The following is a 20,562-nucleotide window of genomic DNA, read 5'->3' on the forward strand; positions in this document are numbered from 1 at the left end:
TAGCCAGGGCGTGGTGGCGGACGCCTGTAATCCCAGCTACTCGGGAGGCTGAGGCAGGAGAATCACTTGAACTCAGGAGGCAGAGGTTTCAGTGAGCCGAGATCGGGTCATTGCACTCCAGCCTGGGCGACAAGAGCGAGACTTCGTCTATAAAAAAAAAAGTGCCCTCTTCCATGCAAGCTCCAGTTTTAGGCGAGCAAAAAATATGCCGGGCTCTCCTAAATAGAAGGTTCCAACCAATCTCACCAGGCCAAAGGGGATTTTCACGTACAGACTTTGAATTTAGTAGGCCCTGAGCGTTCATCTTCATCCGTCCTTCTCAGCCGGAGCACCTTGAGCTGGCGCGTGTTCAGGTGCCTCTGAGTCTGTACTCCAAATTATGTTGGGCGCACCTTCAGCCTATGAGGAAAATGCCCGGTACTGGGCTTTGGTTCTTGTTCTATTTTAACACTGTTTAGAACAGTAATTAGGTTTTTAAATATCCTTCCTGACCCAGAGCCTACCTATGCAACAGAAAGATTCGTTTATTCCAGAAAGGACTCTTCAGATTGAAACCACCTCCCAAACTAAAAACAAACAAACAAACAAATTCCCCAAAGGAAGGGTCGCTTGGATTCCAGATCGCCATTTTGAAATGTTATCTGTGTGACTACCAAGGAGTCACTTAAAGTTTAAAATAGTGGTGGTGGGGAGGAGGGATTTTAAGTAGGGGCTCGCTAAAGTTTTTACAACTCTATTCATTCTGGCATTTTAAGAATCTCTCTCTAATGAAAAAAGCTCCATGCTCAAGCTCATGCTCCTACTTTCAAGCATTTGTTTCCTTTATTTTCTGGAAAGTGACATGGTCCATAGTTCCAGCATGATTCCGAAAATCTCATGATGTGTGTCTCTTTCTTCTAACCTGGGTCTTTTACATTTTCCCCACACTCCTCACTTAGGGGAGTCCTCCTGATCTCTTCTTCCTCTAAAATTATAGTCCTGCCATCTTGCAATTCAGCATGACACATCATGAAATTAGACCCTTAATGTCTGTCTTTATATTCAATATCCAGTATCTCCAAAGTGTTATTTGGAATAAATGGTATGGTGTTTATATGATTACCGTATTAAGGTGAAGTGGAAGCTTTTTCATCCTACTCTATAAAGTCAAAAACAGTTATCCTAGGTGCCCTACTCCCCATTCCTCACACCGTTAACAATGGAGCACACAGGAGTCCCCAGGTGTCTCTCTATGGAAAGGACCCTAACCTATGTGAAATTGCAAACAAGTGTCCATGGACAACAATGAGCAGCCTTCCTGAGGTCTTGGAGAGATGAGTGTGGAAGGAAACCCCAGGAAGAAATATGTGGTGAGGCCACATTTTTCTTAGATAGGGGTCTGAGTCCCTTCTCCAGAAAAAGCATCTCTTTACTTTCTGCCCCACCCAACAACCACAGGCCCAACCCCATTCAGCCACAAGACAGAGGCATTTATAACCGTTTTTCTTTATTCTACTTAGTGGGGCACCCAGAAACTTCCCTGGGGGAAATGCTTGTTCAAATAGAGAACACGCAGAAGATGCACTTCACCAGCCTCCTCTGGCTGCTGAGCCCATACTCTCTCTTTGGCTGAGGCTAGGTTTCTTCTTCTCCTGGGACTTAACGTGGCTCAGGTCCCTGAGTCGGCCAAGCCCTCCCATAGGAGACCTGCCCAGCTGCCACCACCACCATTATTGATTGGCTTCCCGGTACTGGTGCAGCAGGTCACTGACATCTGTACTTTCTACTTTCACCCAACCATCTTCCTTCATGTGGTACACTGTGGACAAATGAGAAAAGAACACGGAGTCATCTTTCACCTCAGCAAGTTCCTGTCACTGATGTTATGTTGAAGGCAGCAACAAGACACATGCGCAGGCTTAAAACCATATGACTGGGCCTTTAATGCCCTTCTTCTGACTCTGAAAATTTCCTCCCTACCACTCTCCCTCCTTTGAGTCTCTCAATCATTTTCTTTTTTTTTTCTTTTGAGAAGGAGTCTCACTCTGTGGCCCAGACTGGAATGCAGTGGCGCGATCTTGGCTCACTGCAAGCTCCACCTCCCAGGTTCAAGTGATTCTCCTGCCTCAGCCTCCCAAGTAGCTGGGACTACAGGCACCCGTCACCACGTCCGGCTAATTTTTGTAGTTTTAGTAGAGACGGGGTTTCGCCATGTTGGCCAGGCTGGTTTCTCAATCTTAAATCACCCCCTCACTGCCCGCCGACTCCTCCCAGGCATGGTGGTGGGAGCATTGGTCTCTTACTATTGACAACGCCTCCAGAGTAGCTGTCTCTGTGAGTGGCATAAGCAATAGCCCTGCGGCCAAGGTCATAGGCCTCTTCAGGGCTAAGATTAGGCCGATAGCCACTGTCCATGACACCGTAGGCATAAGTGTTCCCACTACCCGTGGAGAACATATTTCCTGAGAGCCGAGTCCCATGTTCATCCACGTAGTAGAGTCCAGGACCCTATAAGATGAAAGATTTCAGGCTGAAATTGGAGAGGAAGATGTTGGTAACATGGGGGTTCAAATATGAGACATAAAAAGTGAACAAAAGAATTAATATTACCACAAGAACATTGGAATTAGGAAACCACTTTGGTAAAGTCATCGAACTTTAGAAATAAGAAAGGAAAAACAAACTTGAAATCAACTGTTTAACAAAAGGGACAAGCTTACAAAACACATGCAATGATTCATATCTGGGCCAATAAATAGACCATGGATATACTGGAACAGTTCTATAACCAAGCACTCTATATGCCATGCATCTTGTCAGGGAGGGAGTAGGAGTATATGACGGGAAACAGATCTGTCATCCATAGGGAACATGGTGGGGGAACATGAAGAATGGAGAGCACCCACCTTCTTATCCCAGCCACAGATCATACTGCCCATAGAGAGGCCCATGCCCCGGTACTGGCACATCATGTTGGACAGCAGCTTGGAGGCTGCCGACACTGAAATACGTTCTCCATTTCGCAGATAGTACAGCCTGGGTGAGGACAAGGTGGAGTGAGGAAAGAGAGGTTAGCTCTTTCCAACTTGATGGGGCAGGAAATGATTAAAAAGATAAGCATTGGAAAGGAATTATTTTGTAGGATCTAAAGATCAGAGAAAGATTTGGAATTTAAAGTATCTGAAACATACAAAGGCAGCCTAGTAAATGATACTGTCCCGCCAGGGTGGATGTGTCAGTGCTAAATACCTGACGTACTATCTGGCTTATGAGTGGAGCACAGGCTGAGATTTGGGAGAAGGGTCTTATCACCAAAAAGCTGTTTTGTGAAATATGCTATTAGCACTAAGATGGACCACATAGGACAAGAGTAAGGAGCAATGATCTGAGAGATCCAGGGATTAACCACTAGGCTAAGAAAGGAAGATGAGAGGCCTCACTTACCTGCATTCCTTGGCCAGCAGGCGCTCCCAGTACTGACAGTCTGCTGCACAGCCAGACATGGTGCCAAGCAGGTAAGGGTTAATCTCAATCACCTTGTTCACCCGTAAGGCACCTGGAAGAAGATGGAGCTTTGGGAGAGAAGGGATGACCCCATAGATCCCCCAGTGTGTCCTAAATCAATATCCACTTCCACTTTGCTGCAGAGTTGGCCTCCTGTGGAAAGGAGAGCCCAGCTCCCCAGATTCTGCCTGCTGGAGCGTATACACTCACTAATGTAGGACCCAGCTGAGGCCCGAGAATCCACTGCTGCAATCACTCCATGCTGGAACTTGAAGGCGAGCGTGGTGGTGCCATGGGCCATCTCAATCTGAACGTTCCTTTCTCCGTCCCCACCCAGGGACTGGAAGAATTCTGTGGGCTGATAAGAGAAAAGAGGTTGAGAAAGGCAATGAAAAATTCTGTAGTAAGAGGCTCCAGGAAAAGGTTTTAGGGAGTATGAGGGTGAGGAGATATGCAGAAATGATCTAACCATCAATAAATGAAACAGTTAATAACCAATCTCTAGAAGGAAATGGCTTGGGAGAAGGAAAAGAAGAGGCATGCCAGTATCAACCTTTTCCATTTTCCAGCACAACAGAAATGAAAGCAAGCACATATTACCATTACTAAAAAATTTTGAGAGTGACTTAAAGGGTTTCTTCCATGCATAAAGCATTCAACCCTCACAAAACACGTTTAGTAACAGTATCCTCACTTTACAGAAGAGGGGCTTGGGACCTAGACTAAGTGACTTGTTCTAAGTAGCGCAACAGTGAGTTGCTGAGACGAGGCCAGCAGGCAAATTTCATAGGTTTCCCAAGACACCACACACCTCCTATATCATGTGATAACCCCATGAAAAAGGCTCCACCATTTGTGTGTGGACAAGGGCAGGAAAGTTCTCTTGTCTTCCTTTGGGAGCCCCCACCTCACCTGTAACTCTTTGTCCTAACTTGCACTTCCTCCTCTCAGGCCCCATCCCCATGTGGCCTCTTCTTTGGGTCTGGCGCTCTCCGGGACTGAAGGCTGCCCCCCACTCTGTAACCCGCGCTCCCGCTCTCGCCTCCTCCTCTCAGGCGACCCTCCACTCCTCAGCGCCCGCCTCCCTGCATCCCTGGGGGCTTCCCTACTGCCCCGACCTGCATTCCCCGGGGTAAGGCGAGCTCTGGAGATCGCATAGAGAAACTGTAGTGTCCTGGGTCCGAGCGACGCCCGCTTCCCGCAACCGGGAGAGCCCATTCCGGCCGCTGCCCTCCGGGGGCTCCGCATACATCCAGTAGCGCCATGACCGCCCAGCACCCAGAGATCTGTCCGCTCTCGGAGGAGGAAGTGAAAGCGAAAGCCACAGATCGAAGGGGAGGGAACAAGACTCTTTTCCACATCCTTCTGCCTTTTCCGAGAAAAGGACAGTTAGTGCCTGGACCAGGACCATCACACTGGGGACCGGCTTCTCTGCTCTCCCTTTATGGGGGTCGGGGGAATGATGGGTCAAGGGTCTTCCGAAGAAAGCGAGAAAGGAACAGGCGCCTTCAAAAGCCCACTTGGCGATGGGTTACAGTAAGAGGTACCTCCAGGCCCGGGCATCGGCTGGAAACAGGGGTGGGTAGGGTCGTGTCATCTAAAGGCGCAGCCTCAACCAGAAGACTAGAAGTCAGCCAGGAGCTGGGAGTAGTGTCACGCGGGGTGGGGGTTCCTATGAGCATCACTTTACAAAACCGGGAGGGACGGAAGTGCGAGGGGGCAGAGTCTTGGAAACAGGTCCTGGGCCAACTGCAACAGAACATACCCGCCGCGTGTAGGGGAAGGCGGCGCCAGGGAGAGGGCGCGGTCTCTGAATCTTTCCACGGGGTCCATCCTAGGGCCCCTCCAGGTTCAACGGTCTCCTAACCTGTAGTCACCCACAAGAGCGTGCCCTTTCTGCCCGCCCTTCCTAGCGTTGCTCCCTGCTTGGCTGAGCACTGCAGAGTTTCACGCCTCTAAACCCCGCCTCTTCTTGCAACCTGTGTTGGCCTCATCTACCCAGCAACTGTCGACGTCACACGACCTGGGCCTCCTTGAATGGGAGATATTTACTAGGCAATCCCGCCTACTGTTCTGAGGTTTCCCCTCCAGGTGCCGCTTCAGAGCCAGGCGAGCCAGGAAGGACCAGCGGGCGAGGTGGTGAGTTGTGAGGTGCGCCCAGTCCCTCTGTTCCCGCCTGGCACTTGCTCTGGCCGCGCCCGCCCCATCTGCCACTTCGGAGAGGCCACGGCTCTGAGCTGCGGCCGCTAGTGCCCTGATGGGCCCTGTGGCTGGGGTCTTGCACATTCTTGGGGGTGGGCCTAAGGGGATAGGGGAAGTGGAAGGGGCCTCATAGGAATTAAAAAGCTTAAGGGAAAAGATGATGCAGTTAGGGGGTAAAACATTGAGGATGATAAAAGAGGAGACACCCGCTGCTGAAAAGTGCGCTGCAAAAGGCAGTGGGCCGTTTGGTGTGCCGGAAACATAAGAAACCACAGTACAAAACACCAATTTTATTATAAATATCAAGAACCTACAGGGTGTTTATGGGCCAGCATATGCCTTCAGTTATGTTGCAAATAGCTGATCATCTTTCCGTACATTCTGAACATTTCTCAGTTTCAGAGTGCTGGCCACACCAAAGCATCAACCCTGGCTCTAAACTCCGTTACACTAAGGAATTACAAATCCTGCGCTTGTACTCCAGGAAGTCTGCATTATCACGAGGAGCTTGGAAAGGAGGTAACACACTCAAGGCAAATTTCAAGTAACTCATCCTGGAGGCAGCTGCCTACTCTGCAACTGTGGTTCTCCACCACAGACAGAAGAAAAGGGAGGGAGATGGAGTGCGCAGGTCTGAGAAGGCTTTCATTCTGGAGCATCTGCAGGAGCCTGCACCATGGCCCAGTAGCACCCCTTTTTCTCCATGAGCTGCTGGTGGGTTCCCCCCTCCCGGATAGCGCCTCCTTCCAGAAAGAGGATGTGGTCAGCCTGCTCCACCAGGCTGAGGTGCTGGGTGATGAGAAGCACTGAGCGGGAGTACCGCTCAGGGCTTTCGTACAGGAGCTGCTCCACCTGAGGAAAGACATCGGACCGTCAGAGCTGGGGACTACCCTCAGCCCAGGGAGATACTTGTGTTTCCAGGGCTGGGACTGACCTCACAGGATCACTGCTGGCTCTGCTAACAACCCCAAGGACACCAACGTTTCCCATTCTGAGTACTTCTCCGCAAACCCTTTGTTTCATTAAGGACTGTTTTACATGAAGGGTGCAAAAGTAGGATAAAAATGAGAACCCTAGGGTGAAACACGTGACAGAAGAATAAAGACTATTGAATAGTCCTCTTCTCTACCCATGGACTTGGAATTTTTATATTCGATTTTAAGGAAATATAACTTAGTAGTAAAGAGATGAGCATTCAAGTCAGGCAGACCTGAATTTGGGTCAAGGCTGCGCCACTCAAAAGCTATATGACCTCTATATGAGCAGCCTATTCAACCTCTTTTAACCTCCATTTTGTCATCTGTAAAATGATGATAAATGCCTAGCTCAGAAGGATTCCTAATGAATAAATGAGTGACAGTGCATGTAAACAGACTAGTTTAATTAATATTAATATGATTAGGATGGGCTGGGCCCAGTGGCTCATGCCTATAATCCTAGCACTTTAGGAGGTCAAGGAGGGAGGATCACTTGGGCCCAGGAGTTCAAGGCCAGCCTGGGCAACATAGTGGGATGCTGTGTGTACAAAAAAAATTTTTTTTTAATAAACAATATTATGAGGATGGTCTTTTCCTTATGTTTCGCTTTAGAAATTCAGTCTATAGGACTGGGCGCAGTGGCTCACACCTATAACCCCAGCCCTTTGGGAGGCTGAGGGGGGCAGATTACCTGAGCTCAGGAATTCAAGGCCAGCCTGGGCAACATGGTGAAACCCATCTCTACTAAAAATATAAAAGTCAACCAGGCATAGTGGTGTACACCTGTAGTCCCAGCTACTCGGGAGGCTGAGAGGAGAGTCGCTTGAGCCCAGCAGGTTGAAGCTGCAGTGAGCCAAGATTGTGCCACTGCGCTCCAGCCTGGGCAACTGAGTGAGACACTGTCTTAAAAAAAGGAAAGAAAGAAAGAAATTCAGTCTGTAGTTTGTAGATAGTCTCTTTTAACTGGTTCTAGGTGTCTTTGCCTCGTCTTCTATCTCTACTCCTTGGGGAGGCATCCAATGGAACTGGATTTGGGAACTGAGAACTGCAAGGAGTGGTTTGTATAATTATGATGTTAGTAAAACTAACAGAAGATGCATAAAAGAAGCAAGATTGGGTGGGATATAGCCATTAAGAAGATGACTGCCTCACCTGTAACTGGCTGTTTGCATCCAGGGCACTGGTGGCATCATCCAGGATAAGTACACATGGTTTCCGGATCAATGCTCGGGCCAACGCCACTGCCTGTCGCTGACCCCCTGACAGCTGGCTCCCAGCCTCGCCTACCTCTGCAGAGCAAAGGGCCAAGATGAGAACTGTATAGCCACATGTGTGCACGCATGTACATACACACACATGCACACAGACACACTCATGCATTCACGCACTCACACACACCAAGATCTGACGGTTGTAGCTGGATAGGGGAGATTCTGGGAAGATGAACAGAATCCTGAGGATGTCAGGATGAAGAAGCCATAGGAGCATGATCTTACAACTTCAAATTGATGTCCATGAGTAAGGAGAAACTGAAGGATAAAGGCAGGACTACTGGGGTTTCAGCAAAGGTAAAGATGGCTGGGTGGTGAGATGAGTGGAGAGAGTACCTGTGTCATAGCCCTGAGGGAGTCCAGAGATGAAGCTATGGGCCCCACACTTTACTGCAGCAGCCGTGATTTCCTCCATAGTTGGCTTCTGGGTCAGGCCATAGGCAATATTTTCTTGAAGACTTCTTCCAAATACCTGTGGCTCTTGTCCCACTGCAGCCACCTGAGATGAAATATGATGAAGAGTCATAGAACAAGGCACATGGGAGTATGGTTATCTAGAGATCGAAGACTCAAAATCTTTATTGAGAACATGTCACAAAATCATACTACCTCCCTCCTGACTACACCACCATCTCCACCCAAGGTCTCTTATCATTCCCTAACCCCTCTTTCAGAGTGCTCAGTAAGAATGCTCTTCGTATTTGATGCTCCCTGCCCTCCTTCAAGCCACCTGCTTCCATACCTGCCTGTGCAGGTAGCGGTGCTCATATTGGGGAAGGGGCTTCCCATCCAACAGCAGCTGTCCCCCGGTGGGCTGGTACAGATTCTGCAGCAGGGCAGCCACTGTGCTCTTCCCAGACCCATTGGGTCCCACCAGCGCCGTCACCTCGCCAGGGTGTAGGGTGAATGTCAGCCCCTAGAGGCCAGAGAAGCACACGATAAGAGGCTACCAAGGCCTCTAACCTTGACAGTGTCATTGCCTTGTTACATAGCATGATGTCTTACCCCAGAAGAAAAACAGGGAAATATAGAAACTCCTACCCTCCCGCATGCACAGATTTCTGGGTGATGTCTCCCCAAGGAGTAGAGATAGAAGATGTGGCAAAGACAAGGGCAGAGACCCAGCACCACTATGCCACACACTTGATGTCAGATACCACCAGGAAAGGGAAAAATCACATTCCAAATTACAAAGGAAAAGGAAAGATGGAAGACCGAAGACAGATTTTGCTGCAGCGATTCCTTGGAACGTGAGAGCACTCTCTTCGAAACCTCTTCTCTCATTCTCTTTGGAAGCCCAAACTGGGTTCTTGAGTTTGGGGAAGATTTATGGAACAGATGATGCCTACCATTGTCTTTAAAGGGTTAGGGAGGATATATGCTTGGCAGTAAGCAGGCTGAAGGCAGGAAGAAAATTTAGGATGGCAGAATTGCAGTTGGGGCCAGTGGAATACAGGGAGTGGTAGGTTGTACCTGTAGCACTAAGACATCTGGGCGGTTTGGGTAGGCAAAGGAGACATCTTGGAACTGGACAAGGCCCTCCAAGTGTAAGGGAGTCAACAGACCACTGGGTGGGCAGCGAGGGGTGCGGTCCAGGTACTCAAATATTTTCTCTGAGGAGCCCACAGCCTTCTGTACTCTGGGGTAGATGGAGAGCAGTACCTAGAGGGAGGTAAGAATAGTGAAAGTGAGGTAGTCTGCTTGCCAGCATTATGTGAAGCAAGAAGGGTAAAGAATGGAAGGAAATCACACAGATGGTGCTGGGCCAGAGGAAGGAATCACACTGGGGAGTGAAGGTGGAGGGACCTCACCTCCACAGCCTGGGTGAACTGCATCTGGTAGAGAACAAATGTGACAAGGTTCCCACTGCTTACAGCCCCACTGGTCACCAGCTGCCCACCAATGTAGAGGATTCCCACTTTCAGCAGCATACCTGAAATCTATAAAGAGACCACAAAAAAAGGGACCGAGGTAGAGAAATCTGGAGGGGATACAAAGAACCACAGTCATTAACCTAAAGGAAATATCAAGTCCCCGTCTCCCAAGTGACATCGGCAGGCTCAATAGGCAGACAGGAGAATGAACCAGAGACCCCATGGAGTCTGACTCAATGCACATCATGCAAGTCACAGTTATCTTCACCACCATCACCACTATCACCTTGTCTGGGGAGCGTTTTACTCTTCACAAAAGGCTTTCATTCATGTGATGTCAGCTAATACATGAAGAGCCTTATAAAGAAGGTTATATCACTCCATTTTTGAAAAATGAGGAAACAACCAGTCGGGCGCAGTGGCTCATGCCTGCAATCCCAGCACTTTGGGAGGCCGAAGTGGGCGGATCACAAGGTCAGGAGATTGAGAGCATCCTGGCTAACACGGAGAAACCTCGTCTCTACTAAAAATACAAAAAAAAAAAAAAAAAAAATTAGCCGGGCGTGCTGGCGGGTGCCTGTAGTCCCAGCTACTCAGGAGGCTGAGGCGGGAGAATGGCGTGAACCCGGGAGGCGGAGCTTGCAGTGAGCCCAGATCGCGCCACTGCACTCCAGCCTGGGCGACAAAGCGAGACTCCAGCTCAAAAATAATAATAATAAGTAAAAATAAACAAACAAACAAATAAATAAATAAAGAGGAAACAGTCTCAGAGAAGGTAAATTTGTTGTCATGATCACAAGACAAGTAAATTGCATCATCAAGCCAGGATCTTTGGATCACTGGCGTAGCTCTCTTTCCAGTTCATCACAGATGTCCCTCATCCCTGGCTTCCACTATTCCCATCACTCTCACTAACAAATCTACAAGGTACCAGCATGAAGCAGGCCCAGGTGCAAGAATTTATGGCTCCCTGCACTTCCCCTGAGAGGCAAAGGAAGGCCCTAGGACTGGAAGACACGCATCTCTCCAATCCACATGGTTGGGTGGATTTTATGTACCATACTGAAAGGAAGCCACCTAGCATCTTTAAAGAGAGGGAGGGGGCTAGGGACACTGAGTAGAGTCATTGAGCCTCAGGTTGCTAGGACGAAAATACTGAACCAACCATTTCCCAGTAAAGGAGGAGTGGGAGCAGGGTCATAGGAATGGGAATGGAGTCACGGCATCTTAAGGACAAGGGAATGGGTATTCATCTTCAGGTGCTCACACTAGTGGTCCAGGAGTTGACTGCATAGGCCACAGCCTCCTTCTGGTTGAGTGTCTTTATTTCTTGCAGCTTTTCCCTAAACTTCTGGGCTTCACCCTCCTCGTTGGCAAAGCTTCGAACTGTAGGCATGGCCGACAGAGCCTCAATGGCCACCTGGCTGGACTTTGCCAGAGATTCCCGCACCTGCACTTCCAGCAACTGTGGATACATGGACAAGAGATGTCACACGGGTTGGCAAACCATCAGGGACACTAATACCTGAGTTACCTATTTGGAAATTAAAGGTGAGAAGAGACAGAGGAAAAGGAGAAAAGAGAAAGAGACACAGCTATGCCCCTTGGATGCTAAAGAAATACGAGGAAGAGGAAAATGACTCAGAACGGGTTGGGGATCAAATTCTTAAAGACAGATTGTGGGGAGAAGCTAGAAAAGAAGACCCAGAGAGTATGGAGGTTAATGTTGAGCAACCTGGGAACATGGACCACAGGGACAGGGTGTTCCATGAAGATGGAGAATCAGTAAGGGTGCCAGGAAAGTTGGACTGAAAGCAATGTGAGAGGAACTGAGTCTGCCAAGTCTGGGAGATGAGGGTCTGTGTAGAGCGGGCCAACTCCATGAACATACCTGGTACCATTTTCCCACCTTCTTGGGCAGAAGGAAAAGCAGAGGCAGGGTGACCAGGGTGACCATGGTGAGGGACACTGATCCCCAGAGCATGATCCCCAAGAGACATAGGCCTCGCACCAGGTACCACAGAAATAAGCTCAGATTCTCACTCAGAGAATCACTCAGGGTGGACGTGTCCTCTGTTACCCGAGACGTGATGTTACCTGCAGGGTTGGGGAGAAGAGAGTGAGGTGAATCAGACAGGTTCCAAGTGATGAGAGGAACTAACAATGAGCCAGGATGCCAGGGTCAGGGGTGTCAACATAGGGTTCTAAGGAGGCTGCAGGAAACAAGGTTAGGGTTCTGCAGAGGTCTGCGAATCTCAGTGCAGGGAAGATGAGTGTTAAAGAGGAAAGGCCTGGCCTTCATTTTAATTATAAAGTCATTAATGCACATGTGAATTTCCATTTTCCTGAAAGCTTTCTGTTCCCTAGAGAACCTGTATGTCCCATGCTATACACACAGGCAGGAAGAGCTTAAACTGGTCACATAACAGAGATGGAGGAGGAGGGTGCTGCTAGGAAGATGCCAAAGTCTGTGGAGCACTCACTGGGACTAGGGTTCTAACCCCAGGTCTATCTCTAGCCATATGTAACTGTACAGCTTCTAGTGCTGCTAGAAAGCATGCCAAAGTCTGTGGAGCACTCAAGAGACCAGGGTTCTAACCCCAAGTGTGTCTCTAGCCATATGTAACTGTGCAGTTTCAGCATTTAGGGTCTTGGCCTCAGTTTCCTTCTCTGTCAGATGAGGCAGTTGGTCTCTATGAGCTCAAAATTTCCAGGTTTGAAATTCTATGGTTTCTATCTAAGGATACATAAGAATAGATTTATAAGAAAATGCTAGATGAAAACTCTAGGTTTTTCTTAAGGTAAGGAGGACAATATTTTGCTCCTGAGGTATATCAAGAATAAGAAAAACAATTGTGTGTGTGTGTGTGTGAGAGAGAGAGAGAGAGAGAGACAGAGAGACAGAGACACAGAGAGAGAGACAGAGAGAGAGGGTATATCAAGAATGAGAAGGAACAATGTGTGTATGTGTGTGAGAGAGAGAGAGAGAGCGGGGAGGGGGGAGATCAAAGCAGATGTATGAGGATATGAACAGTACATGGCGTATAATGAAAGAGTTTCAGGAGAAACCTGTTTGGTTCTGTTGGAAAAACTCCGTCTCCTGGCGCAGGACAGCCCCAAACACCTCTCCCTGCAAGTGGCTGTGCACGTGGCCCATGGTGTTGTTATAGATCCCGTCACCCACGAACTCCAGCACTGCACTATAAAGAACCCGGAAAAAAAGGGGATCAGGGTGTGTTCAGGGAACAGACTGAAGGTCCCAGGTATCCCCATATAAGTGCATTTTGGACAGCAGCCCCAACTTCCAACTCCCTCATTTGCAGGGTGCCCCATTTTCAGCCCCCAGACCTGGCTATGGTGAGAATGGACATGAGAGTTAAGTTTCGAGTGAAGGTATCGGCTGAGCCATCTTGTAGAATCCAGTCAGTGAGGCGGCCCGTAAAGAATGGAATGGCCATCTCCCCTGGAGAAAGAGAAGAGAGGTCACGCACAAATATTAAGTCTAAGTAGGTCAGTTCCAGTCAGACTGGCCCCACCACGCCTCCTCCCCCTCACCATTATCCTGGAGGGCATCAGCAGAAAGGAAACACTGACGTCTCAATCCCGAACCTAAATAGGCTGCCCCGGAACTCACTACCCTGTGGTTGCTCTACCAGAACTTTCAGGATTTTATTAGGAAGGCTGGAGATCATGAAGTAGAAAAGCCTCCTGTTAGAGGTGAGGATGCCCCGCCCTTCGGCCCCAGAGAAAAGGATTTCCCCGCTTCCGGCGTGGCCCAAAGAATCAAGACCCGGCCAGCAATGGAGCCCAGAACCTCTGGCCCCCGCCAGTCCAGTGCCGTTTCTTCTACACCGAAGTGGTGTTCCAAGACCCACGCTAGGAGTCCTTCTCCTGCTCCACATTTCCCAGAATCCACGCTACTCTACCTCACTGACAATTACCTTTGATTCCTGTCCCAGTCCCCTTGTGTCCTCCCCTCTTGCCCTGCGTTCCCCTTACCAAGAGAGGAGAGGACCACCAGGACCAGGAACAGCGAGAGGCGGCGCGTCTCCGAGCCCAGGCAGCCTAGAAGCCGACGCACAGGGTTTCCAGAGCCGCCCTGACCGCCGGGCACCCAGAGGCTCCCGAGTTTGTGCCACAGGGCTGCTGCGGGCAGTGCCGCTGCATAACTGACGACGAAGGCGCTAGGGTGACTTCCCCAGTGCAGTAGCCTGGTGCTATCCGCGGACCCGGGGGCTCCCCATGAGATCAGCTCTCGGAACAAGGCAAGTCCCGGCAGGGCCAAGCCCAGTGCCGCAGCTAATGGCTCCAAAGCAGCCAGCCAGCCCTGGGCACCTGCGTTTTCGCTCTTGGAGCCAACCGTTGCCCTGAGGACCCCGCAGGCCCCCAGCCAGAGCACGGCCCAGCGGCTCAGGCCCACCGCCCAGACCCGGAGCAGCGGCAGCGCGGTGGGCACCAGCAGGGAGAATATGCGGGGCAGCGCGGTCCGGAGCAGCACCCAGTCGGCGAGAAATAGCAGTACTGTCCCCAGCCATGCGAGAGAAGCTCCGGGGAGGCAGCGGCACCCGCGGGGAGCGGGGCACCTAGAGCTAGCCATTGGCACTCGGACGCCGTCCCGGTCCCGGCCGGGCCTGGGACTCCCCGCGCCCCGGTGGGGCCTGAAGCTCTGGGTACCGCCGAGTCCGCCCCTACTGGCGGCTGAGGGAGGGAACGAGGGCGGGGCTCTCGGAAAGTCCCAGGAACAGGCTGATGCTGCGCTGGCGAGAAGCTCAGCCATTTAGGGGAAAGCGAAATCGAAAGCGGCCGCCTGCTCACTAGATAACGCCTACTTCCAAAAGTGGCCTGCCCAGACTATTTTGGGAGCAAGCGTGGAAATCAGATCTGAGAATCTCGGGAGCAGCCCTGGTGCCCAATTTTCTCCATCACGCACACGCTTCTCGCCTCTCCCTGCCTCCTGCCTTTCCACTTGCACCAGTTTTCCCACCCCAGCCTCAGGGCGGGGCTGCCTCGTCACTTGTCTCGGGGCAGATCTGCCCTACACAGGTTAGCGCCGCGCGCAAAGCAGCGCCGCGCGCAAAGCAGCCCCGCAGCACCCAGGCGCCTCCTGGCGGCGCCGCGAAGGGGCGGGGCTGTCGGCTGCGCATTGCGCGCTGTCCCAGGTCCGAAACCAGTGCCCCAGGCGGCGAGGAGAGCGGTGCCTGGCAGGGATGCTGCGGGCGGGAGCACCAACCGGGGACTTACCCCGGGCAGAAGTCCACACCGGGGTAACGGGTCTGGGCTTGAGGGTTGTCAGAGGGGTGGAGGAGATGAGGCGGCCAGGGGACCCTGGAAGCGCGCGCGGAGAAGTGAATGCAGAGACCAACGGGAGCGCAGGGAGGTCGCCTGTAGCAGCCAGCGCTTGCAACCCGCAATGAGCATAGAGTATTTCTTTTCTGAGGGGGGTCGTCTAGAGTGTCCGTGAAGGGACCAGGCACGCAAGGCTGGTGGAAAAGGGGGTGCTTTGACTCTTAGCTGGAAGCGTCAAGGGGAAGCTGCTCTAAAGAGCTTTCGCTTTCACTCTGGTCCCGGACAGTGGGGACTGGTTAAATCAAGAAGGGGGGTTGGGGATGGTGCAGAGAGATGAGGAAATGGTGCCCTGGGTGAAGTAGAACAGCACTTGGGAGAAGGAAATATAGGCACTTATTGAGAAGGACCAACTCATCACACAGACTTTTGATAAACTTGCCACTGGGCAACTCTTAGCCCAAGCACTGATAATGGGGGTTCGGTGTTAACCAGTGATGCCCTTCCCTAGCTTGACCCAGGAAGGCCTCTCCTTGGCCCAGATGCTGCCTTACTCCCTTCCCTGTGTCTTCCCTGCCCACTCCCATGTGCCCACTGGGGGGACTTTGCTTAGGATGGGCGCCTGGGGCAGATGGCAGCCCCAAGACTGGCTGGCTGGCTTCTGCTCTGGACTACTGCCACCACTCGTGGCTTGGGGGCGGCTTTGTTAGAGAGGAATAGCCTCTAACTTGAAGTTAACCCTGTTCTTTGACCCTCTATTCATGATAAGTCGGTCCATCGGAAAGCATACTCAGAGGAGCGTCCTTTGGGGCCAGAGTAACTTACGGCCTGATAAGAAAGACACAGTGAAACCACTTATAATTTGGGAAATCTCCCCTCACTGCCAAATGAGCAGTGGCAAGTAGGAAGTAGAAGTGGAAACAAGGGATAAGAGTTAGACCTGAATTTTAGTCCCAGGTCTACTATTAACTCTGTGTGACTTTGCATAAGTCGTTTGCATTTTCTGTGACTTGGTTTCCTCATTTGAACCGAGGATCTTTAAGGCTCCTTCCAACTCAATAGTAGAATAAATGTAGCTTTATCTTCCCTCACTTCTTCTTGATTCTTTTCTTGACCTGGAAAAGTCAGCTTAAACTTCTCAGTCAAATTATCTCTTGGTACAAATTTACCCCCCTGGCTGCTGAGATATGTATTTACCTCTTGATCAGAAATTCCATAACTGAAACTTTTATTTTCAACCATCTATATGTGTTCCTTGCTGCTTCTCTCCTGCCTTGCCCCTGGCCATGCTAACCACTGCCCTCCTCGATTTTTTCCAATGTTCAGTAAATTGGAAGAGCTCACTTCTGATGAAATGGGGGGTTAGAGTGGAGGATTGTGGACCAAAAAAAAAAAAATAGACTGACCTTGTTTCCCAAGATCACAGTCAATTACTCTGTGTTGGGTCTACACCACATCTGCACATACTATGAGCCCTTGTGTTGGAGATAATTTTCACTTGCGGAGCTGCTTCACTTCTACCTGTAGGAGCCTCATCTCCACCTCTCTACAGTGGAGAGGATTCCACTAGGCAAGTTGGAACTTAGGGACACAGTTCTTTCTGTGTTGTATCACAGCTGGGCTGTGGCACTCCCCTGCAGCCGGATGAAGCAATAGAGAAAGTGGAAAGATGAAGGGAATAAAAGCCTGTACTGACAGTCAGCTCTGGCCTGTTACTGTGTAATCTTTGAGCCAGTCACTTCGCCTCTCTGGGAATGTTTCTTCTTCTCTAACATGAGGGCATCAAGGCTGTTCTTGGCCTGACATTCCATATTCTGTGTCTCTGCAGACCACCATCATGGCAGTGGAGTTTGATGGGGGCGTTGTGATGGGTTCTGATTCCCGAGTGTCTGCAGGGTGAGTAAAAGTGAAGATGTATGCGTTTGGAAAGAAGCTAATGGCCTCAAATACACACTTTCCTTACCCATTCATGAAGACTGGCGAACTGGAGCTTTGGAGGAATGGAGTTGAACTTCCCCAAAAGCCACTATGATAAGCTATTTGGTGGGTGCTTGGGTCTCTGAATTTGTGGAGGAGGATCTGGGGTCTGAATGTGTATGTGACCTGTCCCAGTAGTGTACAGGGATGAGTAAAGGAATAGGGTCTGAGAGGGGGACAGGAGATAGATTTTTGAGGGTCTTCTTTCCATCTGTGCTTAGGGATCAAAAAGATGATTCTGTCAAGCAGATATCTGGTTTCTCATTTACCATATATTGAACTATTTTGTCTCTTCTCCCACTCCTAACCAATTTCCTCACATGCAAAATGAGTATATGGGGTTAGGTCAATATTACTTACATTATGTTCCATAGAACATAACTCTCTCAAGATTGTTAATAGCAAAGAAAATTGATGAGGCATATTTTTCTTACCTTAGCATTTTTTGCTTTGTTATAAAATCTAAGCCTGAAAAATAAGCCTAATTTTGATTAACATCTGCAGTGATTAATAATATCTGAGATGATTATTTGCCTCCTGCTTTAATCCAAGTATTAAACTTCATGCTATTCTCTTGTCAAATAAATTTGAGAGACATTGAATGATCACCCTCAAAAATTCCTGAGTTCTGGTTGGGTGCAGTGGCTCACATCTATAATCTCAGCACTTTGGGATGCCGAGGTGGGCAGATATTTGAGGTCAGGAGTTCGAGACCAGCCTGGCCAGCATGTTGGGACCTTGTCTCTACTGAAAATACAAACCTTAGCTGGGCTTGGTGGTGGGTGCCTGTAATCCCAGCTATTCGGGAGGCTGAGGCAGGAGAATCACTTGAACCAGGGAGGCGAAGTTTGCAGTGAGCCCAAGATTGCTCCACTGCACTCCAGCCTGGGTGACAGAGCGAGACTGTCTCAAAAAAAAAAAAACCTGAGTTTTAACTTGGTGACTGTTGACTCCCTCCTGACAGCGAGGCGGTGGTGAACCGAGTGTTTGACAAGCTGTCCCCCCTGCACGAGCGCATCTACTGTGCACTCTCTGGTTCAGCTGCTGATGCCCAAGCCGTGGCCGACATGGCCACCTACCAGCTGGAGCTCCATGGGTATGAAGCTCTGGAGTTCTGACTCCCCACCCACTAGAGCTCCCCCAACCTGCATGAATCCCTGTACAGTGTGCTGTTCCAGGAGCTGGACACTGGGAAATGGAAGAGTCTTGTTTTGGCTCTTGCTGGCACTTGAATCTGTCAGTTTCTGCATCTGTAAAGTGGAGATAATATAGTACCTCATGAGACGGTTATTTTGAGAATCACGTTCTATATGTGAACACAGTTTAAAAGCTGTAAATCACTATCCTGATATAAATAATCAGGAAGAAAGTGATATTGTGACCCACCATAATATCAGGCAGTTACCATATGAGAAATCAAGGTCGTTGGGACGGAAGTAACCTTATCTGCTTTTCCCCATAAGGGCAGGGCCCTTGCAGCCAAAAGAAAGTTATGTGGGTGGGGCTGAGCAAAAGAGTGAGCAATTGAAAGCTTCTTACCAGTTGGTGGTGTGGGACTCTGGTTCCCCTGTACATGTGGGAGGGAGGCTGCAGTTTGAGCTATTGCAGTTACAGTTTTCAGGGGTCGTTTAGCAGGGATGATGGTAACAGTATAGGAGAGTGAGACTTAAAATTCTATCAACTTTTATTCCTAATATTTCCCTCAGGATAGAACTGGAGGAACCTCCACTTGTTTTGGCTGCTGCAAATGTGGTGAGAAATATCAGCTATAAATATCGAGAGGACTTGTCTGCACATCTCATGGTAGCTGGCTGGGACCAACGTGAAGGGGGTCAGGTGAGTTTCTCCCAAAGCACTCTCTCCTCTGGGCTTCCCCACTCTCCTGCAGAGGAAGATGGAAGTCCTATGTCATTCTAGCAATGAGTTCCAAGGACACTACCTCTGAAAGCATAGTACTTTGGGGATATGAGATACCAGGGCTTCATTACAGGGTGCAGAGACCACTTAATGTCTCAGTGGGAAGGAAGGGCTTGATGATTCTTTAACCTGAGGATCCCTCTCCCAGGTATATGGAACCCTGGGAGGAATGCTGACTCGACAGCCTTTTGCCATTGGTGGCTCCGGCAGCACCTTTATCTATGGTTATGTGGATGCAGCATATAAGCCAGGCATGTCTCCCGAGGAGTGCAGGCGCTTCACCACAGACGGTAACCAGCCAAGTGGAAGGGTACCTGGGGAGGGCTTTTAAACATGGGAAGGAAGTAGATTATGAGGAACAGGAAAAGAAATACAGGGGTGACCATTTAAGTTAATGCCGGGCCTGGTACACTTTTAAGAGTGAAAAGAGGCAGGACAAATGCAAAGCTCAATGGGGCTCTTGGGCAATACGGATAAACCAGGGCTGTTCTGAGTAAATCAAATGAGGATACACAGTCACTGTGAGAACCAGTGGTGTGTTAAGCACAGTGGCTCACACCTGTAATGCCAACAATTTGGGAGGCTGAGGCAGGAGGATTACTTGAGCCCAGGAGTTTGAGGCCAGCCTAGGCAAGATGGTGAAACCCTGTCTCCACAAAAAACAATAAAAAAAAGTACAAAAAAAATGAACTGGGCATAGTGGTGCACACCTGTAGTCCCAGCTACTCAGGAGGCTGAGGTGGAAAGATCATCTGAGCCGGGGAGATCAAGGTTGTAGTGAGCGGTGATTGCACCACTGCGCTGCAGCCTAGGTGACAGAGAGAGACCCCGTCTGGAGAAAAAAAAAAAAAAAAAAAGAACCAGTGGTGTGCTGAGGTGTGCTGAGGCTGGCTTGGGACCACTCATGAGAGCGGATTGTTAAATAGTCAAGGATTTGTGAACTGCTTGTTAAGCTATTTGTAACTTGCAATTCATCATAGCGGGAGCATTTACACCACGGACATCAGCAGATGCCACATATGGAAGCCTTTTTGTAAAAAAACTGATTTACCAGCACACCACTAAATATGCCTTTCTGGAAGATGAGTTTTGAGGTGAAAGCGGTAGTAGGCATATGGATGGAGGGGGAGTAAAAAGATGTTTGAAGCTAAGCCATTCTCTCTCTCCCTCTCTCCAACTTGAAACCCTCTGCAGCTATTGCTCTGGCCATGAGCCGGGATGGCTCAAGTGGGGGTGTCATCTACCTGGTCACTATTACAGCTGCTGGTGTGGACCATCGAGTCATCTTGGGCAATGAACTGCCAAAATTCTATGATGAGTGAACCTTCCCCAGACTTCTCTTTCTTATTTTGTAATAAACTCTCTAGGACCAAAACCTGGTATGGTCATTGGGAAATGAGTGCTCAGGGAGATGGAGCTTAGGGGAGGTGGGTGCTTCCCTCCTAGATGTCAGCATACACTCTTTCTTCTTTTGTCCCAGGTCTAAAACATCTTTCCTAGAGAAAACAAAAGGGACTAAACTAGAAATATAAAGAGCTCTGTACATGACAGGTCATCATGTACTGAATGATTTTGAAG

General features: G+C 49.6%; 3 protein-coding genes and 1 long non-coding RNA gene across 7 annotated transcripts; 2 read left to right on the forward strand and 2 right to left on the reverse strand.

Annotated features, from left to right (window-relative positions):
* Window positions 1–1,469: 1,469 nt before the first annotated feature.
* On the reverse strand, window positions 1,470–5,431 carry PSMB8 (proteasome 20S subunit beta 8). Of its 2 annotated transcripts, none has more exons than XM_019029289.4 (6): window positions 5,031–5,431; window positions 3,694–3,841; window positions 3,424–3,535; window positions 2,886–3,015; window positions 2,283–2,487; window positions 1,470–1,798 (listed from the first exon to the last, which is right to left on the reverse strand). In XM_019029289.4, exons 1-6 carry the CDS (start codon window positions 5,244–5,246, stop codon window positions 1,710–1,712), a joined length of 900 nt encoding a protein of 299 aa, XP_018884834.3. In that variant the 5' UTR covers window positions 5,247–5,431; the 3' UTR covers window positions 1,470–1,709. The 2 variants fall into 2 exon arrangements, with proteins under 2 accessions (XP_018884834.3, XP_004043829.4); XM_004043781.4 differs by lacking the exon at window positions 5,031–5,431 and adding an exon at window positions 4,602–4,868.
* Window positions 4,838–7,247, forward strand: LOC109027301 (uncharacterized). 2 transcript variants are annotated; one of them, XR_010134244.1, is made up of 3 exons: window positions 4,838–5,026; window positions 5,397–5,622; window positions 6,082–7,247. It is a non-coding gene; the product is annotated as an uncharacterized lncRNA (long non-coding RNA). The 2 variants fall into 2 exon arrangements; XR_010134243.1 differs by having other exon boundaries at window positions 4,896–5,026; window positions 5,397–5,634.
* Window positions 5,961–14,908, reverse strand: TAP1 (transporter 1, ATP binding cassette subfamily B member). 2 transcript variants are annotated; one of them, XM_004043779.5, is made up of 11 exons: window positions 13,807–14,908; window positions 13,156–13,270; window positions 12,877–13,007; window positions 11,699–11,904; window positions 11,075–11,272; window positions 9,745–9,873; window positions 9,407–9,595; window positions 8,676–8,849; window positions 8,270–8,432; window positions 7,815–7,951; window positions 5,961–6,537 (listed from the first exon to the last, which is right to left on the reverse strand). In XM_004043779.5, exons 1-11 carry the CDS (start codon window positions 14,582–14,584, stop codon window positions 6,331–6,333), a joined length of 2,427 nt encoding a protein of 808 aa, XP_004043827.4. In that variant the 5' UTR covers window positions 14,585–14,908; the 3' UTR covers window positions 5,961–6,330. The 2 variants fall into 2 exon arrangements, with proteins under 2 accessions (XP_004043827.4, XP_055246105.1); XM_055390130.2 differs by having other exon boundaries at window positions 6,396–6,714; window positions 13,807–14,789.
* PSMB9 (proteasome 20S subunit beta 9) lies at window positions 14,825–20,359 on the forward strand. Its single transcript, XM_004043783.5, has 6 exons — window positions 14,825–15,071; window positions 16,919–16,986; window positions 18,032–18,163; window positions 18,774–18,903; window positions 19,133–19,274; window positions 20,179–20,359. Exons 1-6 carry the CDS (start codon window positions 15,015–15,017, stop codon window positions 20,304–20,306), a joined length of 657 nt encoding a protein of 218 aa, XP_004043831.1. The 5' UTR covers window positions 14,825–15,014; the 3' UTR covers window positions 20,307–20,359.
* The last annotated feature ends 203 nt before the right edge of the window (window positions 20,360–20,562 follow it).

The sequence above is a fragment of the Gorilla gorilla genome, chromosome 5 (assembly GCF_029281585.2).
Source record: "Gorilla gorilla gorilla isolate KB3781 chromosome 5, NHGRI_mGorGor1-v2.1_pri, whole genome shotgun sequence".
Classification (NCBI taxonomy): domain Eukaryota; kingdom Metazoa; phylum Chordata; class Mammalia; order Primates; family Hominidae; genus Gorilla; species Gorilla gorilla.

Bases quoted from the DNA above. Each gene is read 5' to 3' on its own strand.
- PSMB8 (XM_004043781.4), bottom strand. From the start codon at position 4,844: ATGTGGAAAAGAGTCTTGTTCCCTCCCCTTCGATCTGTGGCTTTCGCT. The intron at 3,842-4,601 runs GTCGGGGCAGTA...TTCTCTTATCAG, and splicing joins CCTTACCCCGGGGAATGCAG to CCCACAGAATTCTTCCAGTC. The intron at 3,536-3,693 runs GTGAGTGTATAC...ATCTTCTTCCAG, and splicing joins CTCAGCTGGGTCCTACATTA to GTGCCTTACGGGTGAACAAG.
- TAP1 (XM_004043779.5), bottom strand. From the start codon at position 14,584: ATGGCTGAGCTTCTCGCCAGCGCAGCATCAGCCTGTTCCTGGGACTTT. The intron at 8,850-9,406 runs GTACAACCTACC...TCTGGCCTCTAG, and splicing joins CAGATGTCTTAGTGCTACAG to GGGCTGACATTCACCCTACA. The intron at 8,433-8,675 runs GTATGGAAGCAG...ATTTCATCTCAG, and splicing joins ACCGCTACCTGCACAGGCAG to GTGGCTGCAGTGGGACAAGA.
- PSMB9 (XM_004043783.5), top strand. From the start codon at position 15,015: ATGCTGCGGGCGGGAGCACCAACCGGGGACTTACCCCGGGCAGAAGTC. The intron at 15,072-16,918 runs GTAACGGGTCTG...GTGTCTCTGCAG, and splicing joins GGGCAGAAGTCCACACCGGG to ACCACCATCATGGCAGTGGA. The intron at 16,987-18,031 runs GTGAGTAAAAGT...CCCTCCTGACAG, and splicing joins GATTCCCGAGTGTCTGCAGG to CGAGGCGGTGGTGAACCGAG.